This window comes from Cyprinus carpio, chromosome A5 (assembly GCF_018340385.1).
Source record: "Cyprinus carpio isolate SPL01 chromosome A5, ASM1834038v1, whole genome shotgun sequence".
NCBI lineage: Eukaryota > Metazoa > Chordata > Actinopteri > Cypriniformes > Cyprinidae > Cyprinus > Cyprinus carpio.
Window position 1 is genome coordinate 9006583 of NC_056576.1, and position 20507 is coordinate 9027089.

At 33.6% G+C, this 20507-nt stretch overlaps 2 protein-coding genes across 2 annotated transcripts; one reads left to right on the forward strand and one right to left on the reverse strand.

The window, feature by feature from the left end:
* Positions 1-847: 847 nt before the first annotated feature.
* top3b (DNA topoisomerase III beta) lies at positions 848-16436 on the reverse strand. Its single transcript, XM_042753093.1, has 18 exons — positions 16386-16436; positions 16178-16288; positions 12626-12757; positions 12417-12523; positions 12122-12196; positions 11815-12011; positions 11001-11157; positions 10763-10876; positions 10579-10669; positions 9920-10074; positions 9650-9755; positions 7214-7360; positions 6933-7106; positions 5837-5965; positions 5590-5739; positions 4299-4399; positions 1600-1801; positions 848-1379 (listed from the first exon to the last, which is right to left on the reverse strand). The coding sequence occupies exons 2-18, from the start codon at positions 16245-16247 to the stop codon at positions 901-903; spliced, it is 2586 nt and encodes an 861-aa protein (XP_042609027.1). The 5' UTR covers positions 16248-16288; positions 16386-16436; the 3' UTR covers positions 848-900.
* Positions 13609-15974, forward strand: LOC122142431 (interleukin-17A-like). Its single transcript, XM_042753102.1, has 3 exons — positions 13609-13684; positions 15123-15298; positions 15556-15974. The coding sequence occupies exons 1-3, from the start codon at positions 13670-13672 to the stop codon at positions 15773-15775; spliced, it is 411 nt and encodes a 136-aa protein (XP_042609036.1). The 5' UTR covers positions 13609-13669; the 3' UTR covers positions 15776-15974.
* Positions 16437-20507: the final 4071 nt, after the last annotated feature.

Genomic DNA, 20507 nt, shown 5'->3' on the forward strand with positions numbered 1-20507 from the left:
ATGGACAAGTGGCGCCTTTTCTTTTCTTTTCCTTACACTGATTTTTTTTATTTTGTTTTTTATTGTCTTAATATTGTTTGCATAATGTGATCTCTTTAGTTAAACATTGTAAAATGTTTATTATATACTCTGAATGAAATGAAGTGAAATTGAGTGCAAATTTGAAAATACAAGTAAAACACCGCTGTTAAATAAATAATAAAATAAATAAGGAAAATTCCATTATATTAATACAGCACATTGTGCCCTATTTTATTTTTTTATTTTTCTTTACAGAGTACATGAGTGGTCTGAAACATGCTATTGTTTTGGTATTATAATCTGTTTTATTTGTATTAATTTTTGTTACTAACTTCATTTATCTTTTTGCTAGTTCAGGCATTTCTGTGTATTTCAGATCGTCTAATGTTTTTTTTTTTTGTTGTAGTTTGGTGTAGTTTATATAAACTGGTTTATTGTGTATTTATAAACTTAATGTTGTATATCGTTTCATATAAATGTGACTTTTCTTTTTGAATATATTTTAAAATGCATCTGAATTTCCAGCAGTGTTACTCCAGTCTTCAGTGTCACATGATTATTCAGAAATGATTCAAATAGAAAAAAGTTATTTTAAATGAGTATTTTCACAACATTACTGTTTTTACTGTATTTCTATTAAAATAAATGCAGTCTTAGTGAGCATAAGAGACTTCTTTCAAAAACATTTTAAAAAATCTATTTAGATTTAGGTGTCTAAATCTGTTTTATTTTGATTATTATTATTATTTATTTATTTATTTTTACAAATGATGCATTGAATATAAATAGGCATAAGCCAAAACACAGAAAAAAAATACAGCACAGACTCAGTTAACTAAAACTTTATTGCCACTTTCATCTTTTTAGTTCTAAAACATTCTACACAAAATATGCTGCCAAGGCTGCCATTTTATCTTTAGGCTTTTTAGGATTCCCTTTCCCCATGGGCCTCCTCCCTCTTCCCCTCCCTCTCACTCTGCGGGCTCCTCCGGCCCGGTGCATGGGATGCCGCATGGTCGCATATTTCAGCTCCACCAGATCCTGGAACACAGGATCGCAAAACGCACAGCCAGTGTGTTGCGTTTCACCGTCAGGCAACGGCGAGCGTGTCTTGTTGAAGTCCACTATGACCAGGGAGGCTTCGCAGGAATCACAGCTGTCCTGAGACACCTGCACTTTATGGGCCTGCTCGAAGAAATGCACCACCACGTTGCATTTGTTGCAAGCCATCCGCCACTTTGGACCCGAGGTGGGATCAAAGACAAGGACGCCCGTCTCACATTCAACACACTGACCAATGCCAAGAGAGTTGAGGGAGTGCTGACAGGAAGGGTGGGTGCACTCATTACAGCCCATCCCTGACCGAAACAGAAAGAGAAATGGCATAATAAGGCCTATTCTTCAAGTAGGAGAACATTTACATTTCTTTTCTTGATTTTCCTGTTCCAACAAGTGTTGAAAACATTTGCAAAATGTCCTTTTTAACATTGCCTCTATAATAAATTTAACACATAACATTTAAGAATGGATATATTTTATATTATTAAACGAGAATCAGAGCTTTTTAGTTTCTCCTACCTTTCTTCATATCTCTGAAGGGAGGGTTGCTGAAGCAGTATGGACACACAGGGTAGCTTTTGCCACGAGACCCCGAGGTCCACAGAACCAGCTCAAACTCATCCAGAGGACACTTGAGCTCTTTGTACAGCTTAATGGCTCCATTCTGAGGCAAACTGTAGGTCTCGTCACAGTGAGAGCAGTGCAGGCGGCTGGGTTTGGCCTGGGGGTGATTAAAAAAGACCAATGTGTAAAGTAAAGTTACTTTATATTGGACACAACATCACGATTACGGTAAGCTGTAAAAAAGCAATCTGGGTATCATCTGACTTAACCTTTTGCAGTTGTAGAATACATTGTATGTGCATTTATTTGAACATATTATTTAATACTTATGAAAATATGTTAATAATAATAATAACACTTTTTTTAAGATGTTGCATTTGAGCTGACTTTTTAGTAAACAATGCTTTTACATGTTAAAATTCATAAATGAAAAAATATTGATGGTGGAAAACACAAGTCAACCACCAGCATTTATTGAATTACTAATATATTTCAGTTTATAACTTCATTTGCCACATATTTTACTGTCCAAAATGAGGACGTAACAGTAAAGACCTCTATATTGTGGCTGGACCTCACTCAGTACATTTGGCTTGAGAAATCAGCATTAATCTCACTTATGCAAGCAGTGGACATTGAAGCCCATCTAACAGGGACATTAAACCAACAGCCGTAGCTCTCATTTGAATGATGAGGGACACTGATGAATAATTTGTGAGTTATTCCATATTATTCAGATGGACACTGGACAACATTTAGGTAAAATGCTTTCTTGTTGAAGGTCATTTTCAGGTGCACATGTATTGGCTGAAAGGACAAGAGAGAGATGAATCTGCCTAAAAGCCCAAAGTGCATCAGAGTGGAAAAGAAATAAACCACGTGATTTACAGAAGCATGGCCATTCAGATGGTAATTAGGATCAAAGTTAGTGTGTGTATGCTCAGGGAGCCATCAAAAACTTTCACTGAATTACTCACTGCATGTAATCAACATCATTTCCCCTCAACATGATGTCAGATGTTTAAAAACTGTATTTTTTTTGATGTACAAAGTATTGTGGGTGTGATGGGCTACACAGTACTGTTCAAAAGTTTGGGGTCTGTAAGATTTCTTTTAAAGAAATTAATACTTTTATAAAAAAAAATGATAGATTAAATTGATCAAAAGTGACAGTAAAGACATTTATAATGTTACTGTTTCATATAAATACTGTTCGTTTAAACTTTCTACTCATCAAAGAATACTGAAATAAAATGCATCACGGTTTCCACAAAAATATTAAGCAGCACAACTGTTTTCAACGATGATAGTAAGAAATGTTTCTTGAGCAGCAAATCAGCATATTAGAATGATTTCTGAAGGATCACGTGACACTGAAGACTATGGAAGCCTGTTTCTGTCAATAAATAAAAAATAAAACAAGGTAATTGTGACTTTTTATCTCACAATTCTGATTTTTTTTCTCAGAATTGCAATTTCATATCTCGCAATTCTGACTTTACAACACACAACTGGGAGTTATAAAGTCAGAACTGCATGATATAAACTCACGATTGCAAGTTATTGTGTTAATATTTATTTTATTTTTTACATTTTTTATAATAATAGCAACTTTTTTTTTATTAATTGTTGGAAATGGGCTTTCATAGAAGACTGGAGTAATGATGCTGAAAATTCAGCTTTGCATTACAGGAATACATTACATTTAAAAAATATTAAAATAGAAAAGTTATTTTAAATTGTAATAATAGTTTACAATATTACTGTTTTATAGCATTTTTTTAATCAAATAAATGCAATCTTGGAAGAGACTTCTTACTAAAAATTACAGACCCAAAATATATTAAATTTTGAAAGTTACAATGAACTCAAATAAATGCAATCTTGGAAGAGACTTCTTACTAAAAATTACAGACCCAAAACTCGTTATCTCTTTTTGTTTGTTTTCACCGTATACAGATCATAGCATGTACAGACATCGTTTTAAGCTGCTTTCTTTATCAACTCTTAGTTTGAACTGATGACGGTACGATTAGATGGAGGAATGTTAGATATTTAACCAAACACGCTTGTCTCAAAATGACCCAAAGTTCAGTTCTGCACAGCACTCAAGTCAAATGATTGCAACACCACGTCTGGGGCTTTGATCCATGACCCTGACCCTACCATTAACCCCTGACTGACCTGTGTTAAGACTATGAGACATCATAGAGGAACTTTGAACTCTAAAAGAGATTAAATTTACCCACTTTCAAGTTGCTCCTGCATGAATTTCTTTCTTTTGTTGAACAGAAAAGGAATTATTTTGAAAGAAATTCATCACCAAGCAGTTGCTGGTAGCCATTGACTTCCATAGTATGGAAAAAACACAGTGGAAGTCAGTGGCTGGCTACCAGCAGTTGTTTGGTTAACAACATTCTTCAAAATATTTTCTCGTGTGTTTATCAGAAATTCATACAGGTCTGAACTTGAGTGTGAGTAAATGATGACAAAATCTCCTTTTTTTTTTTACCATTTTACCACCATTGGTTCTTTTTTCAATTTTTTTTTTTTTTTGTTTGGTGAATAATATTGTGAAATGTTACTAGTAACATTTCCAGAAAAAAAAGCAAGAAGGCAGTATGAGCAGGAAGTCAACATGAGTCCTAACAGACCTGGATGTACTTCATGAAGCGATGACATTTGCCACAGCGAGAGAGAGGTTTCCCAGTATCGGCGATGGGAGAGAAAGACACTTCCATCAGCTCATCCATGCCTGTTAAAAACATTCAGAGCATGTTTTAAGAGTCAATAATTAGCAAAAACAAAGTGATGCACATTGATAAGTGATCAGTAATCTTAAAACAACATCTCTAATACCAACTTTACACTGCAAAGGTGGCACAGAAGCACTTCTGAAGTGGCACTCAGGTGATAAATGTATTTACACAGCAATTAAAACTATATACTTTGACACACTGGGCTGAGGTGGGTCTGTAATTTAGTCTAACTTTTATGCAGCATTGTGTATTTAAACTAAATTTTGTAGGAAGTGTCCAGTCATAACTCGACTGCATAAAGACACCTTGAGTTTGATAAATTATGCCAATCCCTTCCTAAGCCTATGAAGCCTATCGTTTCATATTTTATAAATGAATTACTCAGAATGGCCTCTAAATTAATGATCAAAACTTTGCTGAAAAACCTTTTGTACACAATCTACAGTACTACATGCTTTCTGACATCCGATTGACCGTTTATACTCTTTTAGCAAGTAAAAGGACATTTAATATCATTATAAGAATGTGCACCTTTAGGTTGAGGCACACGTATAATGCATCTATAATCTACACAGATTTGAAAGTAAACACAAGAATAACTTTTATATTTGTAGTAATATTTTAAGATGAACATTTACTGGAATGAAACAACTTAGGTTTACTTTATTTTCCATACATCACTTTCATTTTTCCAAAAATCATGTTAAAATGTGAGTATCAAATATGATAGCATTTTATGATATGATATTATGATAATATGATATTATTTTTTGTAAAATAAACACCAAGATATTTTATTGGGAGATACAGAGTGACAACTGATAATTATATGCATTTTATGTAAGCAGTCTGTTATAAAGATCTCATTGATTTACATCACGAGCAATCAAAATTTCATCTTAATTTCTGGCCATATAATAATCAGCAACCGCACCAAATTGCATATTTTTGCTAAGTCTGGGCCTCTGAAGGTTTTTTCCCTGCATTGAGGAATGTCCTTCATAGGCTTTACAGGGTTAAAATGTTTTTCAATGCATCAAAAAAGCAGTTAAGGACTAGGTTCACTGGAAAAAAACCTCACATAAACACAGAGTTTCTCAGAGAGCTTTCTAAAATGTATTTTATATACGGTACAGAAATACAGCGATAAACTAGTTCTTTGCATAGGTTCATTGTGGAACATTACCTGCAATGGAGTCCACGAAGTAGTGGAACTTCCTCTTGAAGATGTCCAGAGTGTGCTGTAAGACCTGCTGGAAGTTTGCCTTTCCTAAAGCTATCAGAGTCAGCTGTTTTTCCACAGCGCTGCGGATTGTGGGCAGCACCAAATCTGCATCTAACACACACACAGATGTGCAAGGAAAAACATAAGCATAACAAATTAGTCATGCACACACCAACTAAATATGTGAGGATGAAATGTTTTTCCTTACCAATCTTATAGTAACCATGAACCAGAACAATCCCCAGGTTGGTGGGTTTGAGTTTGCGGCCACTTTCAACCGTTACATAGTTTCTCTGGCAGATGTTGTTAATGTGGACAGGGATGCTGGCATCCGTACCTAGTGACAGAGTTAATGCAGTACACATAATAACTTAAAAAATAAATATATATTATAAAAACTAAAAAAAGAGGTCTACAATTAAATGTTTTTTTAAATATTCCACTTTATTCTGACTAAATTATCAACCAAAATACCATTATCAAAATGGCAAAAATATGTCAAACTATAACCAAACATTAGGCTTTAAAAAAAAAAGAAATGAATACTTTTGCTCGGCAAGGGCACATTAAATTGATCAAAAGTGGCTGTAAAGACTTGTAAATATTTCTATTTCAAATAAATGTTCTTTTGAACTTTCTATTCATCATCTGAATCCTGAAAAATTAATTACAGTTGAAATTATTAAGCAGAACTGTTTTCAACATTGATAATAATAAGAAATATTTCTTGAGTAGAAAATTAGCATATTTTGAATTCTAGAGGATCGTGTGACACTGAAGACTGGAGTAATGATGCTGAAATTTCAGCTTTGTTTACAGGAATAAATTACATTTTACAATATATTAAGGATATTTTATTTTTGATTTGATTACTTGATTATGTTTTTATTTTTTATATCAAATAAACGTATCCTTTGTGAGCATAAAAGACTTGTTTCAATAATTGTAAATGGCATATTTAATCATTAATTCACTTAAACTTTTATTAGCATAAAAAAATTAATCCAAAAAACAAACAAATTTAATGTTAAAATATTCCTTGATGAGAAAACCTGAAATAATAGCAAATAATGAAGTACTGTATGAAACACTTTTCATTGTGTTTCATCTAGTCATTGTGCTGTGAATTCTAGATGCTTTTGAGACTTGTAACTAATTTTAAAAGTGTTTTAGAGACAATGGTGACCAAAAACCCTAACATTGCAAGTGCACATCAGGGATATAATGATGTGCAATGACCTGCTTAAACTGACTCTCTTCTGTGAACTTGTTTTCTGAAGAATCTGTTCAGAAAGCGATCATACCGATGCCGTGTTTCTCCATGAGTGTGATGAGCTCGGACTCAGTCAGGTAGTCTGGAGGATTGGTCTGTTTCTCCAGTAGTTTGATCTCGTCCACTGTAAATGTGTCTCCTCTCTCACACACCGGCAAGGCCTCTTCCTGTGGAATACCCTGCCAGGGCATCACCTCAGTGTAACCTGATTGCAAAAAAATATTCATAAGCATCAGCTCTCCACTAGAAAATATTTTTAAAATGGCAAAAGTAAAAAAACATTAATGAAGTTCAACTGAAGACTACACATACCAGCAGAGATGAGCGTCTTCCCGCTGCATGTGAAGCCCTCGGTGGCGATGCTGAAGGAAATCGTAGTCTGCAGATATTTACAGTCGGGACTGACCGTCGCGATGAAGTGTCGTGTGATGTAATCATACAGACGCCAGCCATCGCTGCCTGCAGAGACAAAAAGATATTTGGCATTTTATAGCCCTGTTGTCTTAGATCTGTCTTGGATTCTAGAGTTAGGATATTCCTGCAATATGGCCTCTAAACTGCATTTGGTTCATAGTTACAATACTATTCAAAAATATGGTGTGGGTAAGATTTTTAACATGTTTATGAGTTTTTTTGTACTCGCCAAGGCTGCATTTATTTGACCAAAAATATAGTTAAAAAAATAAGTAATATTATTAAAATTTATTAAAATAACAATAAGCATAATTACTCCAGTTTTCAGTGTCACATGATTGTTCAGAAATCATTCTAATATGCTGATTTGATGCTTAAGAAAGATTTATTATTATCAATGATGCTTCTTAATATTTTTGTGGGAAATGTCATTTAATGAATAGAAAGTTCAAAACAACATTTATTTGAAAAATAAATCTGTTACATTATAAATATCTTTATTGTCACTTTTGATCAATTTGATGCATCCTTGCGTAATAAAATTTCTTTCTTTCACCAAAAACATACTGGACCACCATAGTTTTGATTGGAAGTGTAGTAATAAAATATTTCTTTCTTTCAGTTTGGGAGCAGACCGAGTTTCTTCAAAGGCTTTTAATCGCTCATCAAAGAGCTGCATTTAGTGTTGGCCCTTCTTTTTTTGATCAAAAATACTGGGAAAATCCCTGACTGATAGCAACCCATTTTTTCATAATAAAGTTTGTCAGAATTAGTGGGTTTTTGTTTGTCCACCCGCCTCTTGAGGATTGACCACAAGTTCTCAATGGGATTAATCTGGGGATCCAGGCCATGGACCCAAAATTTCAACATTTTTCTTTTTGCCTTATTTCCATAATCACCAAACTGTTGTTGGGTTGTTGAAGGAAGTTGCTGGTTGGAGGTGTTTTTGGTACCATTCTTTAATGGCTGTGTTTTAGAATTGTATGAGCCCACTCCCTTCCTGTCAGGATGCTTTGCAACCTTTTCTCTCCGGACAAGCCTTTTGTCCAGGATGCCCCAATTTCGGAAAGGGGCTTCAGCATTGCCCAGTCCTCAGCAGCCCTTCAACTATTACTTTCTGCAGAAGATCAATCTGTCCCTGGATGATGTTTTTTTTGGAGAAGTGCTTCTTCTGCGCCTTCTTGACACCAGGCCACTTCCAAAAGTCTTTCTGTGCGTCAGATGATGCTGCCATTCAGAGCAAGCTCTGCACTGGTTCTAATCCCGGCAGCTGATCCTCTTTAATAGACAGTGCTGGAAACTTTTGTGCTGCTTACAAAGAATGTAGAACCTATTTTTTTTGGGAAAAATTGTGATACTTTTTTGCAAAGCATCCCTGATTCTTTGCATGAGTAAAAAGTCAAAACAGTCAAGAGCAGCCTTTATTTAAAATATAAGTTTAAACAAGATTTTTTCTTTAATTCAGTGGAAAGGTTTTTTTGAAATTTTCATGGCAAAACTATTTTATTCAGTCCGGAGGATGTGTTAAATTGTTAATAATATTTATGTAATTCATCAACTTTGGCCACGACTGTTATACAAGGATCAGACCGAGTTTTATCTCATGTTAGATCAAAAATAAAAGAAAAAATTAATATATTTTGAATAAAAAATGCTGTTCTTTTAAACTTTTTATTCATCAAAGCAATCCTGAAAGAAGTATATTGCAGTTTCTTAAAAAAATATTTCAGGCAGCACAACTTTTTTGTTGCCAACATTGATAATTCTAATAATAAATCAGATTTATATGTTAGAAAAATGATTTCTGAAGGATCATGTGTACAGTTTCAAAAAAAATATTCTGCCAACATTGAGTACATATTAGAATGATTTCTGATGTGACAATCTGGCTGATGGCATCACAGAAATAAATTATATTTTAAAGTATATTAATTAAAATAGAAACCATTATTTTATACTGTAATAACATTTTGCAATATTACAGTTTTTTTCTGTATTTTTGATCAAAAAAATGCAGCCTTGATGAGCAGAAGAGACTTCTTTAAGAAGCATTACAAGTCTTACTGATCCCAAACTTCTGAACGGTAGTTTATGTTACTTACATGCTTTAATAGTTAATTAAGCTCATATTAAAAAATACATAAATAAACAAAGATATTTTAGTCTATATTTCCCTCCTTTTATTCAATAATTAGAAACAGGATCAAGGATCTTGTTCTGAAGCGTCAGATATCACAATCATAATATGACCTGGGTGTTTTCTATAATATTTCTGTGCTAGACAGTTCAATATCAGACATGTAAATGTGTAAATATGCAGTCTGACAGTCATACCCAGCTCGCTCTCTGAAGCAGCTCTCATGGGAGTGATTGGCGGATGGTCTCCTGCATCCGCTCCCTTCCTTGGTCTGTTAATGCCCTCAGACAGCAGAGCTTTTACCTGTATACACAAACACACACATAAGCATTTTCATAAGACAATATTAATCACTTTACATCCTTTTTTAATGCCTTATCAGGATTAAAGGCTATATAAATTATAATAAAAAATCAAAAAAATAAAATAAACAAAATAATACAAATAAGGAAAGAGCGCTTCCTCACCGTTTCACCCCAAAAGGAGCTGTTGGCCTGTTGTTTGAGCGTGCCCTTCAGGTCAAAGTTTTCAGGGTAATGTGTGGTCTCTGTGCGAGGGTAGCTGATATAACCCTGTGTGTAGAGACGCTCTGCTATCTGCATAGTGTGCTGGGGACCCATTCCTGAGAAATAAAGATAAAAACACATATGCACTACAGTTTAATTTTTTTTGGGGGGGGGGTAAATGCTGTTATTTATTCATATAACGCTTGTATTCGTAAAACAAACCTGAAATGTTTTTTGAATCTATTATGTTTTAAAAATTTTTTATAATTTGATATTTATATTGAGTGCCAAATCAGCATATTAGAATGATTTCTGAAGGATCATGTGACACTGAAGACTGGAGTAATAAAGCATTGCAGTAACAGAAATAAATTACATTATTAAACAGTTATTTTACATTTTATTAATATTTCACAGTATTACTGTTTTAATGCATTTTTATTCAAATAAATGCAACCTTGGTGAACATAAGATACTTTTTTTTTTTTCAAAAACATAACACCTCACCGACCACAAACTTTTGAACAGTAGTGTGTGTTACATATTTTCAGTCTAAATTATTAGTTAACTAGTTACGTTATTAGTGTAAAATAAGTTCTGGACCATATAATATCACCCACCCAAAGCAGAGCTGGCCACTCTTAACATCTCCACTGTATTCAATGCGAGAGGTCTCTGCTTGGCTTTCTCTTTCTTAGTCACCGAGTCAACCTGCAAGAAAAGACACACAATAAATCATATAATCATATCATATAACAAAATGAAATTACATATAAAATAAATAATTGAGATACAAATACATACTTTAGCCTCCTTAGCAGTCTTTGCCATGTTAACAAACATTTGACCAACATCTCGGTCAAAAACTCGAACTCGGTCCCAATCCAAGGTGAGTGGGCTGTCCTTGCCTTTAAAAACCTGTGTGCACAAAAATGGAATATGCAGAAATTCAAGAATGTAGTGCGATATAATAAACAGCTATTCTGTAAAAGAACTTGTAAAACTGGATTTTGTCATTTAAGCAGTAATAGCCAGAACTGACCTTGGCCTGTACGACCCAGTACGCTTCGGCTTTGAAGGACTGGATCTTATCATGCCGTTCCACACAGAATCCCAGTGTGGGAGTCTGACAGGGACCAAACGAGATCAAGGAGGAGTCCAAATTCCCATATTTCCCTTGGAAGTATTTAGTCTGGAAACTAAAATTCAGAGATAATGGCATGAACACCCTACTATCATCTTTTATTAGATAAGTTTGACAAACGCACTACTGAGGTCAGTAAGAACATTTTTTGAAAGTAAACAAAAATTTTATTCAGCAAAGACATTGAATTGATCAAAAGTGACAGTAAATACATTTATAATGTTTATATGTTTGTTATAATGCATGTCAGAATTCAACAAAGAATCCTGAAAGAAATGTATCCACAAAAATATTAAGCAGCACAACTGTTTACAACAATGATGTTAATAATAAATGTATCTTGACCACCTAATTACCATATTAAAATTATTTCTGAAAGATCGTGTGACAATCTTCACTGAAAATCTGAAAATTCAGATTTGCAATCACTTGCAAAAATTACATTTTAAAATATACCAAAATAATCAAACAAAAAACTATTATTTTAATTTGTAATAATATTTTAGAATTTTACTGCTTTTATTATATTTTTAATTAAATGAATGCATAAGAAACTTTTTCAAAAACATTTTAAAAATCTTACCAACCCCAAACTTTTCTACAGTTGTGTACATTGCACAAAACGAGATTGTATTGTAATGGTATGAATAAAAAATAATAATAATCAAGAAATCTAAGCAGGTCTGCTCTACCCAGATGCCCTCTTTCATACCGCGTGAAAGCACAGCCGATCCTGAGGTCCAGTTCTTGACGTGCATCTACAGACAGAGCCTCGTTCTTGTTGGGTTCTCCGAGTTGGTTCATGGCGTTACAGATATCCGTGTCTGTGATGGAGCTAAACTTGGCCCGATAGATTGTACGCTCATTACCGTAAGACTTATTCATCACAGGCTGGATGGCATCCAACACCTGAGATGATACAACACAAAATGCACACTCAAAAAACAGGGCCGAACACCTCAGCCCCAGTTATAAGGACAATCTTAAGATGCATTTTCTTTCAACAGATTCAGACTCACCTCAAAACAAATGTTCTCTCCTTCTTTGTCACAGTCCAACCACAGGACGACATAGTCACAACCTTTTGCTTCAACCTGTCAATAAACAGCTACTTTGTTATTTATGGAAGGGTTTTTGAATATGTTAAAACTACTGTTAAACGTAATTGTTATTAAACTAACTATAATATAATGACATTATATAATATTTATAGAAAAAGTTATTTGGCAGGCTTACATCTTGTCTTTAAATATAGTTTATCTAAATATTTTAGACAATAGATACACCATAATCAGTAATTAAAGGTAAAGTCACCTGAAGGAATTTGACCATATTTAGTTTGGGGTTTGCTTCTTTCTTCTCAGTCGGAGCTTTACTGAACAACTCAGCTGGATCAACTTTATCCCAGTTGTTATACTTTCCTGCAAAACATTAAGGATAGGGAATAATACAACTTAGTCTTAATACAGTTACAGATCTTGCCTGCATTTTCAAAGCAGTCTTACTGAAGACAAAATACTTGCCGATAAAGTCCAGACTCATGACATGTCCACACACTGACGTCATCTTGAACCTCACATTTTGGCCCACGAAGCTTCCTGTGTACTCATGGACTGAACACGCTCCATTCAGGCCTTTTCGCGTCGAACAGCTACCTGTAAGTGAAAGGCAAAAAAAGAGAGAAATGTTTTAAGACCTCATACAGTTCTTATAATTTCATGACATTAAAAACTTGTGTGCATTTTTTCCTTAAGTTTCAGGTCCCACTGATTTCCATAGCATGGACAAAAAATACTCTGGAAGTCACTGAGACCGTCATTCTTTAAAATATCTTCTTTTGTGTTCAGCAGGAGAAAAAAAAAGCATACAAGTTTGGAATGAAATGAGGGTGAATGATGGCAACATTTTCATTTTTGGGGGAACTATGCCATTGACTGGAACTAAAGTAAATATTTCAACCTAAAAATCACGCAAACATAAGCTTACACTTTGTTTATTCCATTGATTGCACTGCATTCAGACTTTTTCCTTAGCTTCAAACACACACCGTTTATCATTCTTCACATCTGCCTAGAACTGCATCAATGTCTGCAAAAGCAACTTATGTGATCATGTAAGCTTGACTACTGCATAAGCGCTCCATCAGAAACTTTGATGGTAGACACTGACAAATCAGCAGACTAAAAGGAGTCTAATTAATGCTGGCATTGAGCGATCCATCATAAAGTAAAATGAGAGCGCAAAGAGCTGAAAATGCATTATTCTTTTCATTAACTCTTTTTCTATTTTGTGCTCTACCAGACTTAAAACTGAATGATGCTAACGGTCCCCGTCAGGTAATGAGATGCTGTTCCCAAGGCTGAACTCTGATGATGGAGTTCATTGTGAATAAGCCTGATGATGATGTCCTTCCTGGCTTACGCTACTGATTTTTGGAGGTCTCCATTGAGATGGTGGTACATAAATATAGACCCAAAAGGAGGGGATGGACACACTTGGACTGGAAGCTTTACCCTCTACAGGCACGGCAAGCCTCCCGCTGCACTCCTCACCTCCGTTTCTCCAGCATGCAACATCTACAGGTGAGTATCCAACACCATTCTCACAAGATCAGCTAGGACCCAGAACTAGAAAACTGCAGTTACTTGGACTGAATCACTTTTTAGATTTAAATTACTTCTGATACAGCCGATTACAGACAATAACATACACTATCCTTTAAAAGGTTTGCGGATGTTAAGATTTCTTAATGTTTTTGATGAAGTCGCTTATGCTCATCAAGGATGCATTTATTTGTTCAAAAATGCATTAAAAACAGTAATATTGTGAAACATTATTACGGTTTAAAATAATTGTTTTCTATTTTAATATATATTAAATGTAATTTATTCCTGTGATACAAAGCTGAAATTTCAGCATCATTACTCCAGTCTTCAGTGTCAATGATCTTCATCTTAATATTTCTTATTATCATCAATGTTGAAAACAACTGTGCTTAGTATTTTTGTGAAAACCTTCATGCATTTTATTTTTCATGATGTATAAAATGTTCAAATGTACAGTATTTATCTTAAATTAAAATTAAATTAAATTTATGCATTTAGCAGACACTTTTATCCAAAGCGACTTACAGTGCATTCAAGCTATCAATTTTTACTTATCATGTGTTCCCGGGGAATCGAACCCCCAACCTTGCGCTTGGTAACGCAATGCTCTACCACTTGAGCTACAGGAGCATCTTCTTTACTGTCACTTTTGATCAATTTAATAATTCCTTGCTGAAAGTATCAATTTCTTAAAAAAAAAATATATATATATACAATTAAGTATATATGAACACTATAAGTAATATTTAAATAATGCATATATATATATATATGACTATTTATTTATATTTTTTTTTTTTTATTTAAAAAACACACAGGGGTCTATTTTTGTGTTAAATAATAAGTTAACAAAATTGCTGACATCAAATTTTACACAATACTTACCCACAATTCACCAAAAAGTAAAAAAATTAAATTGACCAAAAGTGTCTTGGCTGATCGCTAAACTAAAACGAATGGAGATCTGAACCGGAAAGTAAGCCGACAGTTTAGGATAAAATCTGTTTTTAGTGTTTATTAAAAATAAAAATAAAAAATAAAAAAAACTGTTAGAGATGCAAACCTCAAATTACTATAACAGAGAGCCCAGGACAAATTTTTAGTAAACTACATTTATTCATTGTTCATTACTGATGCATTTAATATAGACTAAGGGACACACTGAATCTATAATTGTTCTTTAACTTGAATGATGCCAAATGTACACTCCTGAACAGTGTCTGTGAATGTAGGCGTTATATTTTGGAGTTAGCTTCAAATTGGCCACAATCCATAAAGGTGTCCACAGCAAAAAGACTGAAGATGAGCATGATATTATTAGTTTGTGCCCATCATCCAAAGAACACCAAACACAAAAAAAGCCCACATAATATGTAATGACGGTTTGTTTCCTACTTCTCATTCTCTCGCTCAGATTCTAGGATTCCTGAGCATTTTTGTGCTGGTCTTGAACCCCAGCCAGTGCAGTCCGATCATGGCCCAGTGTGTGGAGCACACCTACTGCTCCTCCACGCTGAAAGAGTACCACACACAGCTCATCAACCTGCCCAGCAGAATCAACGAGCGCAGCGTCGCTGCATGGAGCTACGAGTGAGTACAGCAGACTTCTAAGCCTTTTTAAAAAATGTGGATTTAAAGCCATTACATTACAGGTCCATTTGATACAGGATACATCCAATCATTTTCTTATGAAATCTTGTAACAATTCAGAATTTGACAGTCCTTAAGGGCATTAAATACAGACAATCTTATCTGAAAGACGTTCTGATGCCAATTAGGACAATTACAGACCATCAAATTCTGAATACATCTGAATATATATATTTTTTTTTCTGCACCAATAACAGGGAGAACATCGACCTGGACCGTGTGCCACAGATCATCTATGAAGCAAACTGTCTGAACAGTCATTCCTGTAAGGGGGTGGACAGCTCTTTCAGTCTGGAGAGCATCCCCATTGCAATCAAAATGCCATTTCTCCGGAAAAACCCAAGATGCCCAACTTTCGCACTGGAATTCGAGGATGTGAACATCGCCTGTATATGTGCCACATCCAGACAGAATTAGCGCTGGGTCTAACAATTCATGCACTGGATTCAACTTCAACTATTATAATAGCGTCACTTAAATTTAATGTTGTCAGCCACAAAGAAGTCTACTGAATAATAACGCTTATCATCACACCACAATGCATACTACGATATAGATGTCTTGAGTTGCTGAATGCTTGTAAATGTGATTAAATAAACTAGTTTTGTAACAAATACCACTTTCTCTCATTCAAGAAACAAATGTTTCAAAATGTAAGACTCTTATTTCTTTTAAAATACTCAACATGTTTATAAAAAATAAAAATAAAAAAACACACCCTGTAACTTTTTTTCCTGCTTATTTGAATAATTAGGGGACCTGTGATTATATGCAATATATGTACTTTTTTCATACACTCAATCTTTCATACATATTCACCTTTAGAGAGGATTTTGGCAATGGACTGAGCCAGAGAGGGCTTCTCAGCCACCATAAGCACAGTCCTCATCGCTGCTGGTTTTACTTATCTGTCACAAACATCAACGGAACCTGACAATAAAATAAAGAAAGTAAATATCTTATTTCAAAGTTAATAGCTAAAACTTAAAATAGACTTATTAGACCAACAATCGAGATAACAACACACCGGTATATGTTGCAGCCGCTTCTTCTAACTTCCGGCTTTTCCGTGTTTTTTTTTTTTTCAAAATAAAAGCCCTGATTGTTTTTTTTTTTTTTTTTTACAGTCTATGTGAAACATTTAACTAAATGTAAAATAGTGATAATATGTAAATGTAAAATAGTGCAAATTAAATAAAAAAGTAATGGTAATATATTTTAAATAATAACAACAAACTAATAAACAACAATATAAAATATCAAAATAACAAAATAATATTAAATATATTTATATTAATTAATTAATATATTTATTTATTTATTTATTTAAATATACGTATAAATATATGTATTATAAGTAGGTCATAAATGTATATAAATTAATATTATAAATACACAGAAAATGTGAAGATGTTTTGCCTTAAAATAATCAATTAGCCTACTGGCAACTGTCTTTTGTTAAAAGGTTTAATCAACAAATTTTAACTTCATGCAATTAAATACGAAATACATAAGAACAATTCCTATACAGCCTAAACAGCCAATGAAAAATGCAGTGTTTTCTTATTTATTTAGAAATACTAAACAATGCTCAACATTCTTGAAAAACTGAAATAGAAAAGAAATAATTCATTTAAATGAGCCTGGCTGCACATATGGCCACTTTTGTCTCCATGCCAACCCAGAAAGCGGTCTGTAGCATTCTGTAATGATGTCATCACTCACTCAGATTCATTTGCATTTGCATTTGCATTTCAGTTTTTAATTATTATATATAAAAAGGATTGCTGTCAATATTTGCATCACTTGGATCAGGTGGTTTTCTTTGAGTGTGATGACATCACAGCATCTCTCATTTCCAGTCTCCACATGACGTGGTGCATAAATTGCATCCCGAAGGCATGCATCTGCAGATTCAAATAAAACTGTCACGAATAAAACTGCTAGCTGTCACAATTTCCCACTCGCATCACTCCATTTATCCACATCACTCCAGTGAGTTTTTGGCAACAAAAAGTGTCAACATTTCCACTGTTATTGTCCAAGAAAGAAAAACTTATTTATTTAACACAAGCTGTCACAAAAGGAAACTTTTTTTAAATTAAGAACAACATAATTTATAAAATATGAAATACCAAAGTTCAAAACGCCATAATCCACATCACATAATCCATGTGCATTAAAAATGCGATTTAGTGGTATTTCAGTCGTATTTAATAATAAAATAATTCTAAAACACAAAATAAAAATGAAATGAAATAACAAAAATTTACAAATTAAAATGTTCCTATCAAATCATAATTCTGGCATATTGATTATAAAAAATATGAATAAAAAAATTAATGTATAAATTATAACAAATAAACCATTATTATAACCAACATTATTGCCTTGATATATGATATATTGGTTTCATAGTGTTTATATAAACAGCTGTAAGATAAGTAGTATACAATACACCAAGATGTCTAGCAGAAATTAAGGAGAAATAAATGAGATATTTAATTGATCTATTTTATTTTATTTTATTTTATTTTATTTTATTTTATTTTATTTTATTTTATTTTATTTTATTTTATTTTATTTTCGTAGGCAGGCAGTATTGACGCGTGCAATTACATTCAATGGCCACTAGGTGCCGACGTAACATTACGAGAATCTCTTGATCCCTCTAACAGATTGTTGCAGCATCTGAGTTCAGCTCACTGACAGCAACTGTTCATGTGAAATCCTGCCAATTAGAAAATACAGAACAGGACAGTTTAATTTGTTCAGCCAGTTTGTTTAGTCAACTGTCCAATGCCGAATTGCTGATTTATAAGAAGGCGAAGAACATAAAGGGGGGGGGATAAGTCAGTGCATTGCATTGCTAAAATCAGCATGTGTCTGTGACCCCACAGATGGCAGAGGGAGGGTGGAAGTGAGTTTGTCTCCTTCAGCAGAGTGATCAATTAAACCCATCCAACCCACAAAGACTGCCTCCTCCAGTATTGACTCATCTGGACTGTCTCTCACACACACACACATAAACCAATGAAATTATGATCCAGATTCTCTTTGTCATTGTTTTATTGTGCAAAACCAGAACATATATGATCATAGAGCAACTGGAACATCAATCCACGAAGAGTTTTACATGTACATGCATGTGTGTGACACTGATTGCGTGAGATGAGTCATAGTTTCTATGACTGACCACTTTTCATCAGCACTCTCTGCCTTTTTCTGTCTCTTTCATCCTCTCTTACTCATAGACAGACACATAAACACATCTAAAGCAAGAAAAAAGCAGTGTTTAAGACCAATAGCACATGCACCACGTTGAAGGAGGAGGACTGTAAAGCAGTAGACAAAGAGAGAGACAAGTGAATGATTACAGGGCCTAGGATGGATGAAATTACAGACACGGATGAACAAACTGCACTTATTTCTTTGCTGCTCTTTCTCTTTCTTTCTAGCACTCATTCGCTTTTTCAGATGAATTTAAAGAGGTTTTGATGGATTCCCTTTCAGATGTACAATATAAATAAATATCAAAAAACTGTATATGTTGGATGAAAGCTCGAGGGAGGGAGGAACTGACTGGCAGGATGGGGGAAAAGATCTTAACCATTAAAAGTGTTGCCAGTAAAGATGGCTGACACACACGCTTGATCTAACCATGTAACTGGGCGGAGATCTGAAGATTGTAACAGTGAAGATCTCACTTGTTGTCTTGTTTTTCTCCATGTCATTTTTCATCATCATTATCTTATTTACTTTTTCTACAAATGTGCAATAAAATAACTCAACTGAAGTGTTTTCTTACATGCTAAGAAAAGAAAATTCACGAATGTTATCTTTTTAACCCTATAATGTGTCTTATTTGATTACTAAGGCATCTAAATGATTAATATGATCAAAATTTGGCTGAAAACCTATTGTACACAATCTATACCTGATTGATAATTCATCCTTTTTTTGGTAAGTATTACCCTTTTAGTATCTTGAGTTCATGGCACACTTTTTTGCTGTGAAATCTATAATGATTTTAATAAAGTAAAAATACGAGTAAATTATATTGTTAGTAATATTTCATGATGAATGCTTACTGGGCTGAAGTAACGTAGGTTTACTCGATTTCTTTTTTAGAAAAATCATGTTAAAATGAATATCAAATATGATCCATCAGGCTTTTGAGGAGTGTTTATTTGTTCATCATAGTATTGCATTGCATTACATGTTTTGCCCCCACAATATATATTACATCGCTTTGATCATAAAACTAAGCATTTTAATATCATTTTCTTTAAATATAATCAAGACATAACATTTGGAGATATAAAGTGATACTGATATTTATATGCATTTTTTAAAGTTCTGTTATGAAAATCTCATTAATTTACTTTCAAGCTATAAGAATTTCATCTGCAACCACATTTGCAATTGCATATTTTGGACAGTTTGGATCTCTGAATAAAAATTAGGGTTTTTTTCCTCTTCAGGTGTGAGCTCCATATTCTCACTATTTTGTACTGTATGAGCCATGAAACCCTGAGCTATTAAATATGAAACAAACAATAATACACATATGCATTTTTTATTTACATTTTCTAAACATTTTGTCTTCATGTTCAATGAAGTGTTCTAATTTTAAAAAATTAGATTCCAACTATTATTTCATGTGTAAGACTTTATAGTGTTAATATCTGGGTTGTTTCTCTTAGACAGCAATGAAACTAAACAGAGAGTTCTAACTGAGAATTCTTCAGCAATCTGATCAACAATAGATACAAAGGTCTATAATCAAAAGCAAAGGAACTTAATATGACATTTCTCATTTAGTACTTCCAAGACCAAGTAATCTATAGGCTATCTAAATTATTTACTTATTATATCTATTTTTATTTCTACAAATTAATTTTAGGAGAAATATATTGAAAGCTACCTGAAACATGAGCGAGATCTCTATCGAGTCTCCTGAGCAATGCAATTTTACTCTGGTTTTTGCAATACATTTAAACATAAAGGAACTAGATTCTAAAATGATTATCTTTTGAATCATTCCAAACACAAAATCTATCAGTTGGTTAAACATCAGATAGTTTAATCTTAACTCAAATTCTACTTGTACTAAACTGTACTCAAACTTCTTTGAAGGCATCATGTT